The sequence below is a fragment of the Euleptes europaea genome, chromosome 2, assembly GCF_029931775.1.
Source record: "Euleptes europaea isolate rEulEur1 chromosome 2, rEulEur1.hap1, whole genome shotgun sequence".
NCBI lineage: Eukaryota > Metazoa > Chordata > Lepidosauria > Squamata > Sphaerodactylidae > Euleptes > Euleptes europaea.
In genome coordinates, this window is record NC_079313.1 from 105,197,237 (window position 1) to 105,214,037 (window position 16,801).

Sequence of the window (16,801 nt, forward strand, 5' to 3'; positions counted from 1 at the left end):
CTTAAAGACTAACAAAAATGTTTTCTGGCAGGGTTTGTGAACCGAAATAAGCCTTACTCACTGATTTGTAGAAAAGGGCAAGAGTCCAGTAGCACCTTCAAGACTAACAAAAATATTTTCTGGCAGGGTATGAGCTTTCGTGAGCCACAGCTCACGCTGTGGCTCACGAAAGCTCATACCCTACCAGAAAATATTTTTGTTAGTCTTGAAGGTTCTACTGGACTCTTGCTCTTTTGTCTTTAAAGTGCTACTGGACTCTTGCACAGCTCATGCTGTGGCTCACAAAAGCTCATACCCTACCAGAAAATATTTTTGTTCGTCTTGAAGGTGCTCCTGGACTCTTGCACAGCTCACGCTGTGGCTCACGAAAGCTCCTACCCTGCCAGAAAAGATTTCTGTTCGTCTTTAAGGTGCTCCTGGACCCTTGCCCTTTCCTACTACTGCAGACAGACTCGCACGGCGACCCACTGTGAATTAACTCTATCCAGTGTTTATTTTTTGGGGGTGGGGTGGGGGTGAGGCTTTCCGGGGGCCCAACTTTGGGCCGTGTGGAAGAGGGTCGCTGGGAAGGGCCGGAGCGCGCCTTCCCCCGGAGCTACCCCCGGCCAGGCCCTCCTCCTTTCCCTCCCAGCGCGGGTCCGTCTGCTCTTGGGAGGGGGCAGGTCAGGTCCAGGGCGGCGCGCGCGAGGAGGGGCGCGCGCGCGCAAAAGCCACCTCCTGCCCTGTAGTGGTGGCTGCGCGCGCCTGGGAGGCTGCGACGGGAGGCGAGGCCGGCCCAGCCCAGCCCAGCCCCGGCAGGTCCCAGGCTCCCTCCCCTCCCCTCCCTTCCTCGGTGCCTGGAACAATAGAGTGCGAGAGGAGCCGGCTCTGGGCTGCGCGCCCTCCCCCTGCCTGCCTGCCTGCCTGCCTCCCTCTCCCCGCCTCCCCGGCCCGCCCCTCCCCGAGCCAGAGGCAGAGCCGCCGCCGCCGGAGGAGCCGGTTCCATGCCCGCTGGAGCCTCCTCTCGCCGCCTCTTTCTCCCCCTCCGCGCCCACCCCCGGCATGGACGTTAGGTTTTACCCTGCCGCCCCCACCGCCGTCGGTTCCTTGCCCGGGGCCGAGCCCACTTGCTTGGGGCCCCTGGACTATTACCACTGCAGCAAGGTAACGAGGTGGGGGGAGAGAGGGAGAGGGAGAGGGAGGGACGGGGCAAGGGGGGGAGGGCGAGGGGGATGCGCGGCGCCCCAGCTCGCTTCAAAACCCCCCCCCCCCCCGCCCAAGACTGCTGCTGGCTCAGCCCGGCTTGTCACCGCTCCCGTCTCGGTGCAGGGCAAGGAGTTGACTCCACCGCGCGCGCCTCCCCCCCCCGGCCGAGCCCCCCCCCCCGCCCCAGCTCCCGTGGAAGGCTCCGCGCAGGAGGTTGGGGGATCAAGCCTGCGCAAGAGGTTCGGGGACCCGGTCGCCCCCAAAGTCGCGCCTGCCGCTCGCCTCCTCGCTTTGTGCCCCGGGGGGAGAGAGAGTGGGGGGGGGAGAAAGGAGCCGCGCGCGTTCAAACAAACCCCCCGATCGATGAGTCTGAAACTTCTCCTCCTCCTCAGGGGAGCAAAGTGTGGAAGGGAGCGCGGCGGCGGCATCCTGCAGGAGGGAATTTCAAAACGATCGCGCTTTGCAGCGCCCGGGCTGCTTGCTGGCGCGGCCAGGACACTTCTCTCCCCTACTTTGGAAGCGGAGGAGGGGGGGTGTTTTGGGGGGGGGATGCGGGTGGGGAGGGGGGAGAGGGTGGGACTTTGCTTCTCAGTGGCGTTGTCAATTCAGACTCCAGATTCAGCCTCTCAGTTTGGATAAACACCGTTATAGAGAAATGCGCGCGTGTGTGTGTGGGTGGTGGTGGTGGGGGGGAGGGATGTGCTTGTATATGTGTGTTTGTGTATGTGCGCTTTGTGGGGAAGGAGTGGAATAGTATGGGCTCAAGAGATTGCTTAGTTTAAAGTGTCTCTCCCCCCCCTCCCCCTTTGTGCTTGGCAGTGATTTCTATTTGAAAATGTACAGGCTAGGAGAGGCAGGCTTTAGGGTGAGTATTTTATCATTGTTTATTTTGTAGTTCTCTGTCTTCTTGCTGAGAAGGAGCTGCGACATAGGATGCCCAGAACAACCTTGCATGCAACATGCAGCCTTGCGTGTTAAAACTTAATAGTGTGCATGGGGTCCCCCCCTGTTGTGTGTGTGTGTGTGGACTGCAGGCTCCTGTCCCTCAGTTGTCAACCAACCCTTTCCCCTCCCCACCCTTTCCCCTCCCCACAACACAATTACTTCTGTTAAATACAAAGCCTACATGGGGGTTATGTATATTTCATAAGATCTTACAGCAGGGCATGAAAACAGGATGCCCAGTACAACCTTGCATGCAACATGCAGCCTTGCGTGTTAAAACTTGATAGTGTGCATGGGGTCCCATCCTCCCTGTTGTGTGTGTGTGGACTGCAGGCTCCTGTCCCTCAGTTGTCAACCAACCCTTTCCCCTCCCCACAACATAATTACTTCTGTTAAATACAAAGCCTACATGGGGGTTATGTATATTTCATAGGATCTTACGGCAGGGCATGAAAACCTTCCTAACCTAGATTTGTCTGTTTGCTACAGTGAGAAAGTGCACCCTTTTAATGAGTATGTTTGTGTGAGAGAGAAATAGAGAAGGGGACAAAATGCTAGGGGGGTATTGAGAGTACTGCCGTTTTTAAGACTGGAATCAACTGCGAACAACTATAGTGCTAATACTCCTATGACTATCATGCCTTTCGGGCAGTAAAATTTCGGGTAGCAACATTTTAACGAAGGAAGAATTGTTGAAACTGTAGAATTTGATGTATTTAATCAATCTTTTATAGCTAGCTGTTTAGTCAGATTCTGAAATTGCAGAGCTTCATTTGCATGATCTACTGATTTCATTTTTGGGGTTACTGAGTTTTCTAAAGTAGCATGGTTTCAAATGTTGAAGTTCCCTACTTTTAGCAATATGCACCTTTATACTTTTACCACTAGTTCAGCTATTAACAGTTACGATTGGTGTTCGCAACATTTTGTACAAGCCGTATAAAAGCTCTCCAACCTGCCTGATCTAATGTGAAATTTTGTTCCCAAATACAAGGTTTATCAAAAGTGCATTGTTTATTCACGAAACATCTGTTGATCTGAAGACTGAATTTTTTTAAAATCTCTATTCTTACGGGAGGAAATGTTAATATTTAATTATTATCAAAGTGTCAGTTGCTAATGCACTTATTACAGTGTAATGTCTGGGAACAGATATCCACAGTACTCTTTGGAGAAAAAGTAGTGAGTTCTAAGATCTTGCCTGGTTTTTACAAACACAGATACTGAAAAATGTTAGAAATAAGTCCATGTGATATTTATTCGTTTTGGAAGGTGAGGTATAGCAATGAATGTCCATAGATAGAGGTGAATGCAAGGTCTGTGGCAACTTCAGAGTATGATGGAAGGTCACAGTGTGATGTGTTTTTTGAGGAACTTTGTCAATAGTTAGGTCACACGGAAAACATTCCTAAGAGGATGGATTTCCGTCATGGTGCATAATGGGAAGGGATTGGCTGTTGCTATTACTCTGAAGTTACTTGCTGTTATCTCGTTCTTTTACAATATGCCATTTATTGCAATGCTGAAAGTATGAATGACAGAGTACTGTAATAGTTCTTAATAAACCTAATAAACTCACGTTGGATTGAAAAGTCTGGATGAAGTGATGCCGAAGAGCATACAAAGTACTGACCGCTACCAGCAGGTGCTGCTGTTGCTACTGTTACCAAGATCTTAAAACAAGAGAAAGGAAAGAAGAGAAAATGTTAAATAAGTCCCTGACAGTCCAAATTTATACATTTTTTCTTTGCTGTCAAATGCTATTTACATACTTAGAGTGGACCAAATGTACTTGTGGAATGAACTCTAGTGCATAAAGATAGCAGGATTTCAGTCACAGTATCCTGACAGCTGATTTTCCTTAAACCCTTTCCTACCCTCTGCACAGTCTCTTTTAAAAAGCAAACAAACATCTTTTTTTCTGAGTGGATAGATGAGCACAGATTACTGGTGATTCTGTTCCCAAAGATCTCATTGTTTTAGAAACCTAGGGAATATTTAGGAAAAAATATCCTTAGGCAGGAGAGACTTCAGGGTAGCCATGTTTCCTTTAGTTGGATGTCATGAAAGAAATAAAAGTTTAAAGGGGACTGGCATGGGAAGAGGGTGTGTTTGTGGTTGCTGACTTTCTTATTGGAGATTTTAGAATAAGCAGTGTTTTCTATCACAGCAGGAGAACGCTGACTTGGAGGAAGGCCTGGATATTGCTTCTCTTCGTCGATAGTAGAGAATCTGACAGTATGTGGTTGGGATTTCTGAGGTTTCCTGAGCAGTTCAAATATGAACAAGGGGATTTTGTAAACTAAGTTTTCAAGCCCCATGATTGAAGCGCTTTCCCTCTTAGACTGGTTCTTTTCTGAGTGGGTAGAAGTCATCTCAGGGAGGAGAGATTGTGTGCAGCATCAAGCACTGCGTGTATAAATAGATGAAATGGAGGGCATAGCTGTAGCTCTGCCAGTGCTATCCCTGAGCCATTAGACATTTCTAATACAGCCAGTCAGCTTGCTGAGGAAACACTATTTAGCTCAAAGCATCCTGAAATGTTAATGTAATTGTTTTGTGCACTTACTGAATATTATATTGTTATCATGAGATTTCCCATCTCATTTGTGTGCTGCAGCAAGGCACAGTTGCTCTTTACAGCCACTGAAGTACCTGTTATACATCAGCATTTTCCACTTTAAAAGGACATGGGTGTTTACAAATAGGGCTTCTCTAATGGCTACATGAATACTCAGCTACATGCTATTTGCTGTGCTCTAGGGTACCATCCAGAATAATTAGTTGAGATGAGTACCTAGTCTGCTCTACCAGGAAGGAGGTAATGCTGGCCTACCTTACAAGGTTCTTGGGAGGGCTACTGAGATATTCTTGTTGTTTATCTTGCAAGTATGTATTTATTATTTTAAACCTTTATTTATTACGTTTATATCCTTTGTTTCTCTTAAAATGAACACCTGAAGCTGCCTGATACTGAATCAGACCACTGGTCCATCAGAGTCAGTATTGTCTAGTTAGACTGGCAGTGGCTCTCCAGGGTCAAAGGTTGAGATCTTTCACATCACCTAATGTGTCACAGCTGACTTATGGCTTCTCCGTAGCGGTTTCAAGGCAAGGGGCATTCATAGGTTGTTTGCCATTGCCTGCCTCTGCATGGGCAGAGAGAGTTAGGAGAGAACTGTGACTGGCCCAAGGTGACCCAGCAGACTTACGTGGAAGAGTGGGGAATCAAAACCAGTTCTCCAGATTAGAGTCCACCACTCTTAACCACTACACCACATGGCTCTCCATCACCTAATACCTGATCTTTTTAACTGGAAATGCTGGCGGGGGGGGGGGGGCTGAACCTGAGTCCTTTTGCATGCCAAGCAGATGCTCTCCCCCTGCCCCATAGTCTCTGAGCCATGGCAGTTCAGAGTGGCATGCTTGGGGTTCCCTGGAGGGTTTCCCATTCATGTACTGACCATACCCAGATCTGCCTAGCATCAGGAATGTTGTCCTTCCCTCTTGGAGTTTATCATTCTCTCCTGACATTTTATCCCCATGCAACCTGTGAAGTAGATTGGGCCTTGAAATAATGACTGACCAGCGGTCACTCCAGTGGAGTGGTGGTTTGAGACCCGGTCTCCCAAGTCTTAGTCCAGCATCATGTCACCTCCCAGGGAGAAGCATACTGAACACATAAAATATCGTGTTCAGTTATTACAATTGAGAAATATTTCCTTCTGCACAGCCTTGGAAATATCTGAAGAAGTGACCAGCCCACAAAAATGTTTATTAGCCTAGCTTGTGCTTTGATAGCCTTAAGGGAGAAAAATAACTTGCTTTCAGTTTGCAAAAGCTTCTGAGCCTGGTCACTGGGAGGAGAATCTTATTCACTAGGGACATCAGGCAAGTGGCTGTCTACAAACCTCATGTTGCTTTGGCGGTTCAGTACTATAGTTTGCTTCTTAGCATAATTTTTTTGTAGAAAAATAGGTACCCTCACTTTCTTCAAACTTAACACAGCAGTGTAGAGAAGGAAATGTCATGAGTAAAGTACCCTTTATTCGTGAGAGAATATACAAGGGTTTGATTCATTCTTGCTGAAGTCCAAATATGGTCTCATTCTTTTTAATTTGGTTATTTAGGATGGGCTTTTTGATTGGAATCATACATGGCACTTAATTGGGGTTTTCATTTTTCTTTCCGTTTTTCACAAATCACAGAGAAAGGTTTTTTTTCTTCTTACGTTGAAGTCTAGTACATCAAAACTTCTGCTAACATGGATGCACTTGCATCTTGTGTAGAAATTCTTAAAAGTGGTCTTGAATGTACAGGTTCAAAAAGTTAAAAGAGAAGTTTCACATAGCCTTTACCTCCCCACCATGCCTTTAACTAGGTTTGTAGGAAGTGAAATGCCTTTCACTTATGGTGTGTTGTATTTTAAATGCTTTAAGGGCACAGTTTTCAATTCTCTACCAAGGTGAAGATTCTTTTGAATGGAACCATCTAGAAGTATCCCTGGGTGACTGAGGAATGTAAGACCGGGGAAGTGTAGTAGATGCCTCATTGCTTGGGCTCTGCTTTTTAATTTCTACACAAAACTTGCAGATGTTTACAAAGACAGTACTTTAAAAAAATCATACGGATACAGGCTTTTTGTTTGTTATTGTTGTAGGTTTAATACTATACATTCATAGTGTCCAATAAACATGATTATGCAGTAAAAATCAGATCACAGTCAATGTTGTGGAGTGTAAAGCTAGTTGTTCCACTGGTATGTGGCACAGTGGTCAAATCCTTCCATCCCCTTTTTGCTTCCATCTATCGTGATAGCAGCAGTGCACAATGCAAGGGCCTTGCTATGGAAATGGGCAGAGCTAGAAGACATCTTGCCATGGTTTTGTTTCATGGCACTGACTACCTGGACACTGTTAGCATGGCCTCTACCAAGAAGGATCTTTTTGGGCCAGGTTACACTGGAACAGTGCTCACATATGATTGAAAATTGTTCTCTTTTTGTAAGGATAATTTTAAAGCTTGTTTGAAAATAAGCTAAGTAGTTTGGTGTAAAAAGAATTCTGATTTAATTCTGATTACCCATCTGAAGTGGCTGGATTTCTCCAGTTCTGTTATGTAACCCTGAAATGTGGATTGGTTGTGTCCGATATTCTGCTCCTCCTGGCTTCTGGTTCATAGAGGTTTTCCCTAATTAATTCTGGAACTGGTGCGTGCACAGTATGCTCTTGCCATGGCTTTTCATGTCTTCCATTTATTATGGTTTTCCCCTTCAGCTAAGCTATGCACACAAACAATCATGTGCCGTAAAAATTAGGCAGCGTTTTTGAACATGCAGTTGCATGCAGAGTCGCATGCAGTGTTCCTTGGGAGCTTCCATTTTATGTGATCTTTCCATTGAGCACTTTAGTAGAGAACCTCAAATTCCCCATTTAAAGCCTGTTCTAACTGGATGTGCTGGAACACTGCACAATTTTGGGGTAGGTGGGGGAGGAGCATGTTTATATATATATATATATATATATATATATATATATATATATATATATATATATATATATATATATATATATATATATAATTTATATATATAAAAACATGCTCCTCCCCCACCTATATTCACAGTAACGTACCTTCTTCGTCAGCTTCTGCTATGCCTAATCTTTAAATTGACAGACTTCCCAATATTCACTATCGTTCCCTATTTAAAGTCTTTTCTGGCTTGCTGGGGCCTATCATAGTATCACATCACCAATCATGAGCAAACATTGGAACATCACACTTTTGTATGGTTTGTTTGAGCATGTAGTGATGAGAAACTAATGAACTGGAGAAAACTTAGAATGGGTGACTATATAAGCTTTCACAAGTCCATCAGTTGAAAGACTGGGTATAACAGAAGTTGCCAATACACCGGAACACCGATATAGTTGTACTCATAATTGTGTGTTCAAAATGACAACAGTGAAGTGCTGTGTTTTAATGTACATGAGTACATGGCTTAGCGAAAGGGAAAAAAATGGCTTTAGCAATATAAATCTTTGCCCAGAAGCAAATCTATGCATGCCCAGTGGCCTTAACAAATTCTGTAAGCCAGAGTCACCAAATCTGAGGAGAAATTCAGAGGAAGGAATTTTGTAAGCGTTCCCTTGACCGATATATATCCCAAAGGGGGAATATCCTAAGCACATACTCATTGAATCAGGTTAACTTGTTAAAACTTTTGTACATGAAAGAATAATGGATATGTGCCAAACCAATGCTTCAACACTTCCATTATTTTTAAGCTTCTAAGAATAATTCAACATGCTGTATTTTCCATTCTCAGTTTTTAAAATTAATATATATTTTTCTGTAGTCAGAAAGGATTAAGGTGTTGAAGTTCAGGTGTATGCTGAATCAAAGTGATATTTGTTGTTGTATGCATTCTTTTGTTTTCTGAAAGAACTCATCAGAAATTGGTTTTGACCTATTGGTATAAAAGAGGGTCAATGTAATGAATAAATTTTTATGGAACATTCTGTTTTCTTTTGACGTTTACGTGCACAGTAAATTGCAGTAGTAAACACTGGCCTTTTTTCTCTTGTGTTTTATTGCTTTGTCATGATGGAAGATAAAATATTTCCTTTGCTATTTTACTCTCCTGATCCAACTCTTATTTTGAATACACACACACATTGCTTTGGAAGAGAAAAATGTTCCCTAAATTTTTGATTTGCTGGCCTCATTTGGTGTGTGATCATGAATATTGTTAAGTTGGGTAAAAACCTTGTTATTAAAAATTATCATGTTCTAGAAAACGTTCAAGTCGCTTGATGTGCCATCTCTGTTTCCTGCACCATAGGCTTTGATGGTGCATTCCATCTGCATAATAGAAAGTGTTTGAAGCTCTCTTTTGCTGAAGGCTTTATTAAATCAGGGATTCAGAACTAAATAGTGAGCACCCATTCATTCACAAAAATGTTGTTCTAGCCTTATGTATGGAGAGGAGTCATAATCATGATTACTTTTAGAATAATAGAGATACTATTCTGTCTGAAGAGCTTGCCAGTTGGGTCTCTCTGGCTGAGCTGACAAGAGGTGATTTCAGGTTTGGTGTTGAGGACCCAAGGATGATTGTCCTTGGGGATTTCAACATACGTGCCTAGCCTGCTTTGGCCAGGTCCAGCTTAGGACTTCCTGGCCACCATGGGAATGTCTTAGGTTGTGATGGGCCCACCACATAAAAAGGACATCACTGGACCTTCTTTTCTGTACCAGGTGTCTTGGTGGTGATCTGATTAGGGGGATGGAGGTTTGGCCCTTGTCATGGTTAAATCACTGTCTTCTGAAGGCATGGTTGAGCTTGTGGCCTCTTCCTCTCTGCAGGGGCAGTGAACCAAGTCAGATGGTCTGCCCTCAGAAATTAATGGATTCTGTTAGTTTCCAAGTTTCTCTGGGGGAGTTGGAGACCTTTCTGGTGACTCTTTGGAGGCCCTTATAGCTGCATGGAATGATGGGCTTGCTGGGGCCATAAATAGCATCTCTGCTTGGTGTGCTCTCCCATGCTCAGGTAGGCCCCCTGCTCCATAGATTAACAGGAAGCTGGGGGATATACAGTGGATTGGGAGACAACTGCATTGCCAATGGCAGAAGACTTGGGATGAATCAGACAGAATGTGCCATATAGCCCATTTGCAAGCCTATGAGATGGCAGTGATGGCAGCAAATAAGGTTTTTTCTCCATCACCATTGTATCACCTGAATTTCCCAGCTCAATAGTTTGAAGTGGCTTGCTGTCACATCTAAGTCCAACCCTGTCAATAATGTTACCCTGACCCTTAGCTGTGAAGTTTTTGTGAGGTTCTGTGCTGATAAAATTTCTTTCATCTGTTTTGACTTGGAGGCCAGGTTGAAAGTAGATCCAGTATCTGAGGTGTCAGAAGCACCTGCTTGTCCTTTTGTTATAGATAGATTCAGATTGGTCTTGCCAATAGATGCTGAATGTACTCAGATTGGTCTTGCCAATAGATGCTGAATGTACTCTTGATCCATGCCTATTCTGGTTTTTAAAATCATACAGGGAAAGGGTATTGAAGCTGTTGGTTAAAATTGTTAATTATTGCTTACTGAGGGGCTCTTCCTAGATCTTTCAATGATGCAGTTATCAAACCTCTTCTTGAAAAAAACCTTCATTAGGTAGGGGTAAGGTGTCAAATCATACGTCAGTCGCCTATTTACCTTTTATAGGAAAGGTGATAGGGTGTGTGGTGATGGATTAGCTCCAGGAATTTATGGATGACACATCTGACCTTGATCCACTTCAATATAGCTTTTGGTCTTGGTTTGGAACCGACACAGCTTTAGCTGCATTAGACAGGGGATAGTCATCCCCACTGATATTGTTAGAACTTCCAGAGGCCTTTGATATTGTTGTCTGCGCCATTCTTATTCATCAGTTAGAATATGGAGTTGTTACTAGGGAAGTATATAGAGCCCTGTGGCGCAGAGTGGTAAGCTGCAGTACTGCAGTCCAAGCTCTGCTCATGACCTGAGTTCGATCCCAACGGAAGTTGGTTTCAGTTAGCCGTCTCAAGGTTGACTCAGCCTCCCATCCATCCGAGGTCGATAAAACGAGTACCTGGCTTTCTGGGGGTAAAGGGAAGATGACTGGGGAAGGCACTGGGGAACCACACTGTAGACAAAGTCTGCCTCCCACAGGCAACCCTCCCACTTAAGGTAGCCCGCCTGGCATCAGCCAGAGCTTGTGCCTTCTCTATTGTCACTCCTGCTCTGTGTAATGGGCTCCTTGAGGAGGCGAGAGGGGGGTGCCATCTTTAGAAATGTTTAGGAGGCACTGCAAGACTGTTTTATTTGCCAGGGCAAGATGAGTTATTTGCGGGATTTAGTGTGTTGCTTTTAAATTGTAATTTTTCATAGTGATTTGTAAGCCACCTTGAGGAAAGGTGGGACATACATTTTCCAGTAAATAAATATTTTGGACTTTGTGCTAGACACTATGGTCAGTTCTCAGGAATTCCCTTCAAGCATGATATGCTGAAATTGGTAGTACGTCAGGTGAATTATAAAAAGAGAGATAGTGCTTGAGTACATATTAGAACTTCCTGATATATTTAAGAATTAAGAACTTCCTGATATATTTTTATTTATGTTGCTTAGAAACAATTCCAAACAATTGTAGATGTCTCTGTCATGTCTTCAAAACGCTGTGGCTCTCAAAGCAGACAACTTGTCATGCATTAAAAATATATATACCGTATATACCCATGTATAAGCCGACCCGCGTATAAGCCGAGGTGCCTAATTTCTCCCCAAAAATGGGGAAAAATTAGGCACTCGCGTATAAGCCGAGGGTCGGCTTATAACCCCTCCCCCCCCCGCAGGCTTACCTGACAGGGCTCTCCAGCAGCGAGGGTCCGGCGGCGGCGCGGCCCGGGGGGGCCTGGGCAGCCTTCCTGTGGCTGCAGGAGGCTGCCCAAGGCCCCTCCCACCCGGGAAAAATGGCGGGGGTGGGTGGGAAGGGCCAGGGCAGCCTTCCTGCAGCCGCAGGATGGCTGCCCAAGGCCCGTCCCGCCCGGGAAAAATGGCGGGGGGGGGGGCGGGAAGGGCCAGGGCAGCCATCCTGCGGCTGCAGGAGGCTGCCCAAGGCCCCTCCCGCCCGGGAAAAATGGCGGGGGGGCGGGAAGGGCCGGGGCAGCCTTCCTGCAGCCGCAGGATGGCTGCCCAAGGCCCCTCCCGCCCGAAAAAAATGGCGGCGGGGGCGGGGGGGCCTTCGGCAGCCATCCTGCGGCTGCAGGAGGCTGCCCAAGGCCCCTCCTGCCCGGGAAAAATGGCGGGGGGGCGGGAAGGGCCGGGGCAGCCTTCCTGCAGCCGCAGGATGGCTGCCCAAGGCCCCTCCCGCCCGGGAAAAATGGCGGGGGGGGGGCGGGAAGGGCCGGAGCAGCCTTCCTGCAGCCGCAGGATGGCTGCCCAAGGCCCCTCCCGCCCGAAAAAAATGGCGGGGGGGGGGGGGGCGGGAAGGGCCGGGGCAGCCTTCCTGCGGCTGCAGGAGGCTGCCCATGGCCCCTCCTGCCCGGGAAAAATGGCGGCGGGGGCCGGGGGGGCCGGGGCAGACATCCTGCAGCTGCAGGAAGGTTGCCCCAGGCCGCACCCGGCAGCAGGAAGCGGCACGGGCCCGGCGGCGGCAACGGCGGTAAGTTTCCCCCCTCCCTCCTCCCTCCCTCCCCCGTATTGACCCGCGTATAAGCCGAGGCCGGCTTTTTCAGCCCATTTTTGGGGCTGAAAAACTCAGCTTATACGCGAGTATATACGGTAGGTGGCTGAGGCTAATCTGTATTTTAGAGGCATCCCAAGAAAATATCTTGCATGATTTCAGAAGATCCATATGCTGTTGGAGGGTTTGCTGGGCTTTTTAATGCTCTGTGGTCTTCTGCTGCTTGGAAAGCAGGTGATGATTGCTATTTTAAATGTTTGCTGAGTTGGATATGTTTTTGTACATGTGTAACTGGACTTGGGCCTCTTTTTGGTGGGAAAAGTGGGATATAAATTTTCCTGGCTGTGATAGATGACAATTAGTGAGAAAATGTTATGTTGCTGCCCTCAAATGTAAACAATTCTGAAGCAGCTGAAGAATCTTGACATGTGGCCTTAGGGATGCCGACTCCAGGTTGGGAAATACCTGAAGATTTTGGGGGTAGAGCCTGAGGAGAGTGGGGGAGGGGAGGGACTTCAGTGGGGTACAGTGCCATAGAGTCCACCTTCCAAAGTGGTCATTTTCTCCAAGTGAACTGATCTCTGTCGCTTGGAGATCAGTTGTAATCTAGTAGATCTCCTGGTACCACCTACAGGCTTGCAACCCTACGTGGACTTAAAAATGGAAAAGCAATTAAATCAGCCTGCAGTTTACCTATTTCTTTGTTTAGCTACTTTGTATTAATGAGGACTAGAAGTATGTTTAACCATAAGAACAAAACCTGGAATTTTTAGGATTCTACTCAGTACTTTTAGGCTGTATAGTAGCTTCCTAAAATCTATTTGCGGTCTGCTCCTGCAGTAATAGGAAGCTGCATGGCTGCTAGTAAAGTTATTCCATCAAATGTAGTGGATTTTTTTTTTATTCTGCTGGTGAGAGAACTCTTTTGCTTCCTATGTATAAAAAGGATTCTTTTTGGCATGGTTATAAAGCAGTGTGCATACATATGGTTCCTTCTAGCTCGGGGGATTTTTTTAATTGATGTAGAACATACTTCTGACCAATATTGACTGTTTTCACGCTATTTATTTTTATTAAACTTCGTGTACTTGTCTTCTAAAGACTTTTCTGTGGTGGGATTCAGATCCCATGTCTATTCAATGCTTCTATTATGTGCCTGTATTAATCTGCATAAAATGTGTATTGAGACCATTCTTGAGTCTATAGTCAGGTTATTCTAATAGCAGATTTTATTGTGAACTCACTGGGAGGGCTAATGTGCGTGGAATGAGTTTTCCCCCCATTTACCTTTTGTATTCATCTTCTTACAAATAAAGCTCTAAATGTGTGTTGTTGTTTTTTTACTAGAGTCTGGATTATATCTTTCAGCAGAAATGAAGCATATAATTGTGTTTTCCTAACAGCTCTGCATTAAAAAATAAGTTTCTTTGCTGCTAATGGTGTTTTCCTGGAAAATTTTACCTCCAGCGACAATCATGCTTTTGTTTCTAGCTGTTTTGGTACAAGATTTTTGCAGTGTTCTTCCTGTGATATTTTGAATTCCTTAAGTGGGACAAAGGTGGTGTTACGATTCCAGGTTTCCTACTTGAGCAATGCTTGCTGGAGATTTGAAGATCAGTGTTTATGTTTCTTTGATTGCAAGATGCGACTTTAAATATAATCACACTTTTATATTTTGGCACGGATTGCTTAACTTTCAAAAGGGCATGATAGATAACAAATGTGGTTAGGGCATAGCTATTTACTTTGCCTGATTTTGTGCTGTTCTATAGTGAGTCAACTGGAATGCCTTAAAAATTGTAGACACAACTTTTGTTGTTCCTTTAGATCCCTGTATCTCAGTTGGTAGTCTGTATGTCACATCTGGCATCTGTACGGAATCTCTATCTCTCCTATCATCTTCCTCCCCCCTTCCTCTTGTGCTGCCCAAAAGGGTTGCTGACAGCCTAATCCTGGCTGCCGTTTTTGATTTGCAAAATTGCATTGAGTTTTAAAATTTGCCATTATGTATCTGGAGCCAGTTTCTTGCTGTATTTTATCCCCACAGTGACAATGTGAGGTAGTTTAGGCTGGGAGAAGGGGGAGGGTGTAGGTGTGTGTGTCCCATGGACACACGCTGAGCTTCATAGCAGACTAGGAATTTGAACCCAGATCTCCACAGTTGGGTTAGTCCTGCATTCTAACCACATATTGTACCAGCTCAACAAGCTATATTACATTTTGGCCAACAGTTGTTTCATATCAAATACACATTTTTAATCCTCAACAATGCAAACTGCACCAAAAAGCGGAAAAATACAACAGCAGAAAAGAACAGAAGGAAAAAAGGATGGGGTCAAGAGAAACTAGGAGAATGTGAGGATAGAAGGGAGTTCTCCAGCTATCTGGCATATTGAACTTCAAAGTTTGCTACTGAAATAGTTCAGGGAACGGTTTCCAGATAGTCATATTTGCAAGTTCACAGACAGATGCAACCTCTAGGTCAGCAGATGAGTTGTACTTCGATTAACACAGCTCTGGATGACCCTTTATCTCGTCCTGCACATTTCTGAGGAGAAATGTGCGACTGTGTATATGTTCCCACAATGAAGACAAATTTGTATTGCAGATTTTGGAAGAAATTAGCAAAAGACAGTCTCATTTAATGGTGCCCCCCCATCCCATTTCCTGAGTGAATTGGACTTGGAAAGGGCCTTATGGTGAGCATGTGCATTTGTGCCACAGAGAAAGATTTACAGTGAAAAATGCAAATGGAGGGTGCAAAGAACTGATGTGGCAACCATGATGGCTGAATTTCTGTCTAGCACTGGATTGTCCATACTACTTGATATAATCATTATATATTGTGTCAGGAAAATTTTGCCGAACTCCCCAAGAGGTCTCACTGTTCCAGTCCAGGGAACTGTGCCTACACAATTATTTGGATTTTTCCCATGTAGACAGTTCTGGCCAGCTGCATATTTAATACAATTTCAGCTGGTCATTGTGTGTAGTAACCCAATAGAGTAGATAAGCCCTGAAATCTGACGTTAATGGTCATATCTTGGCAGTTATAGGATTAATTGGAGCAATATTAAAACTACTTTTTTGCTTTCATCTTAGGTGGCCAGTTTTAAATGCACCTCTTGTGTGCATCCTAATTTTTATAATTCATTTCTGGAGATTAGAACAGTTTGGTGACATGATTTCTTTGAGATCTGCCTCCTAAATTTTTGTATTACACCAAAAACTGGCTGTTCATAACTGATATATTTTGCATAGATTGGGTGGCTTCTGTAGATATACTTTTTAATGGGTGCTCTATGATTTCCTGTCAGATCTATACATTGTATATCTATTATGTAAATGCTAAATTAGGTTCCTGTGACAGTAATTTTGTTGTGAAGAGATTACTTGAAATTGATTTGCATGCGGCAGTACTGTGAACCATTTCTGAATAGTCTCATCAGAGAAAATCGAGTGACTTTTAGTCTGAGATGGTTTTTAACCTCTAGTTATATAGCATGATCACAAAAATATTGTATTATATGAGTGCACTGTATAAAATCTTTTTTCCCTTCATTGCTAAAAATATAGTCTTTCTTAGATGTGATTTTCCCTCCTTAAAGATGTAATGGACTTCTAACATATATAGGATGCATCTCTGAGAGTCCTCTTGCCATCAGCTCCACTCTTTTTATATCCAGCTTGATAGCTAAGTGGAGCCCAAGGACCAACATTTAAAGGACTTAGGCAGCTGGCAGAGAGCCTTGAATGGGGAACTGGGTCACGAGATCTAGCCCCTCTAATGGACTCCCCCATCAAACTCACATCTCTGGATCTGTACTTCAGGATGATTCACCAGACAGTTATAGTATAAATGGACTGGTCACCTTCACAGTGGCTCAGACAGTAGCTCAGACAACCCACGGCTGCTGGAGATGTGGAGAGGATGGAACCAATCTGATCCCTTTCTTTTCACCACCTGACATCCTGGAGTCTAATGAAGTGGAATGTTGTATCCATTTGATTATGTGCTCATGTCTTCCTTCATGTATTTGATTTTGGGATATGCCCCAGTGCTTCAAGCCCTTCCCAAATGTACAGAAGAATGGATCTTTCAGGAGCAAGCAGGTCCATTCAAAAGCAAGTCCCATTTTATTTAATTGTCTTACTCCCAGGAAAGTGTTCTTAGGATTGCAACCTTAGCCACTTGAATAGCCCTAGAGCACCTGAAACCTGTAGTCCCCTGCTGTAGAGTGATGGGTGTCCCAAATATTGAACTGCAGTTCAGAAGAAAATCGCTTTCTTTGACTTTGGTGAAAAGTTGTATCCATTGTTTCATATGGCGTGTGCTGGTGTCTTGGTTATTGAGGGTAGAAAATATGGCCTGGGAATGGTTAAGGGATATGTAGTAGATTAGAAGAAATTTAATAATATTCTTTGAATCTTAAATAAAATAATGTCACAAAGACTTGA

At 44.7% G+C, this 16,801-nt stretch overlaps 1 protein-coding gene across 5 annotated transcripts in view; it reads left to right on the top strand.

Moving 5' to 3' along the window:
- Positions 1–1,011: 1,011 nt before the first annotated feature.
- TOX2 (TOX high mobility group box family member 2) overlaps positions 1,012–16,801 on the top strand; it is a 286,109-nt gene continuing 270,319 nt past the window's right edge. For all 5 annotated transcript variants that reach the window (XM_056844213.1, XM_056844217.1, XM_056844214.1 and 2 more), the window contains exon 1: positions 1,012–1,143. In XM_056844213.1, the coding sequence (XP_056700191.1) occupies positions 1,042–1,143 (102 nt within the window). In that variant the 5' untranslated portion in view covers positions 1,012–1,041. The remainder of the gene's footprint in view (positions 1,144–16,801) is intronic.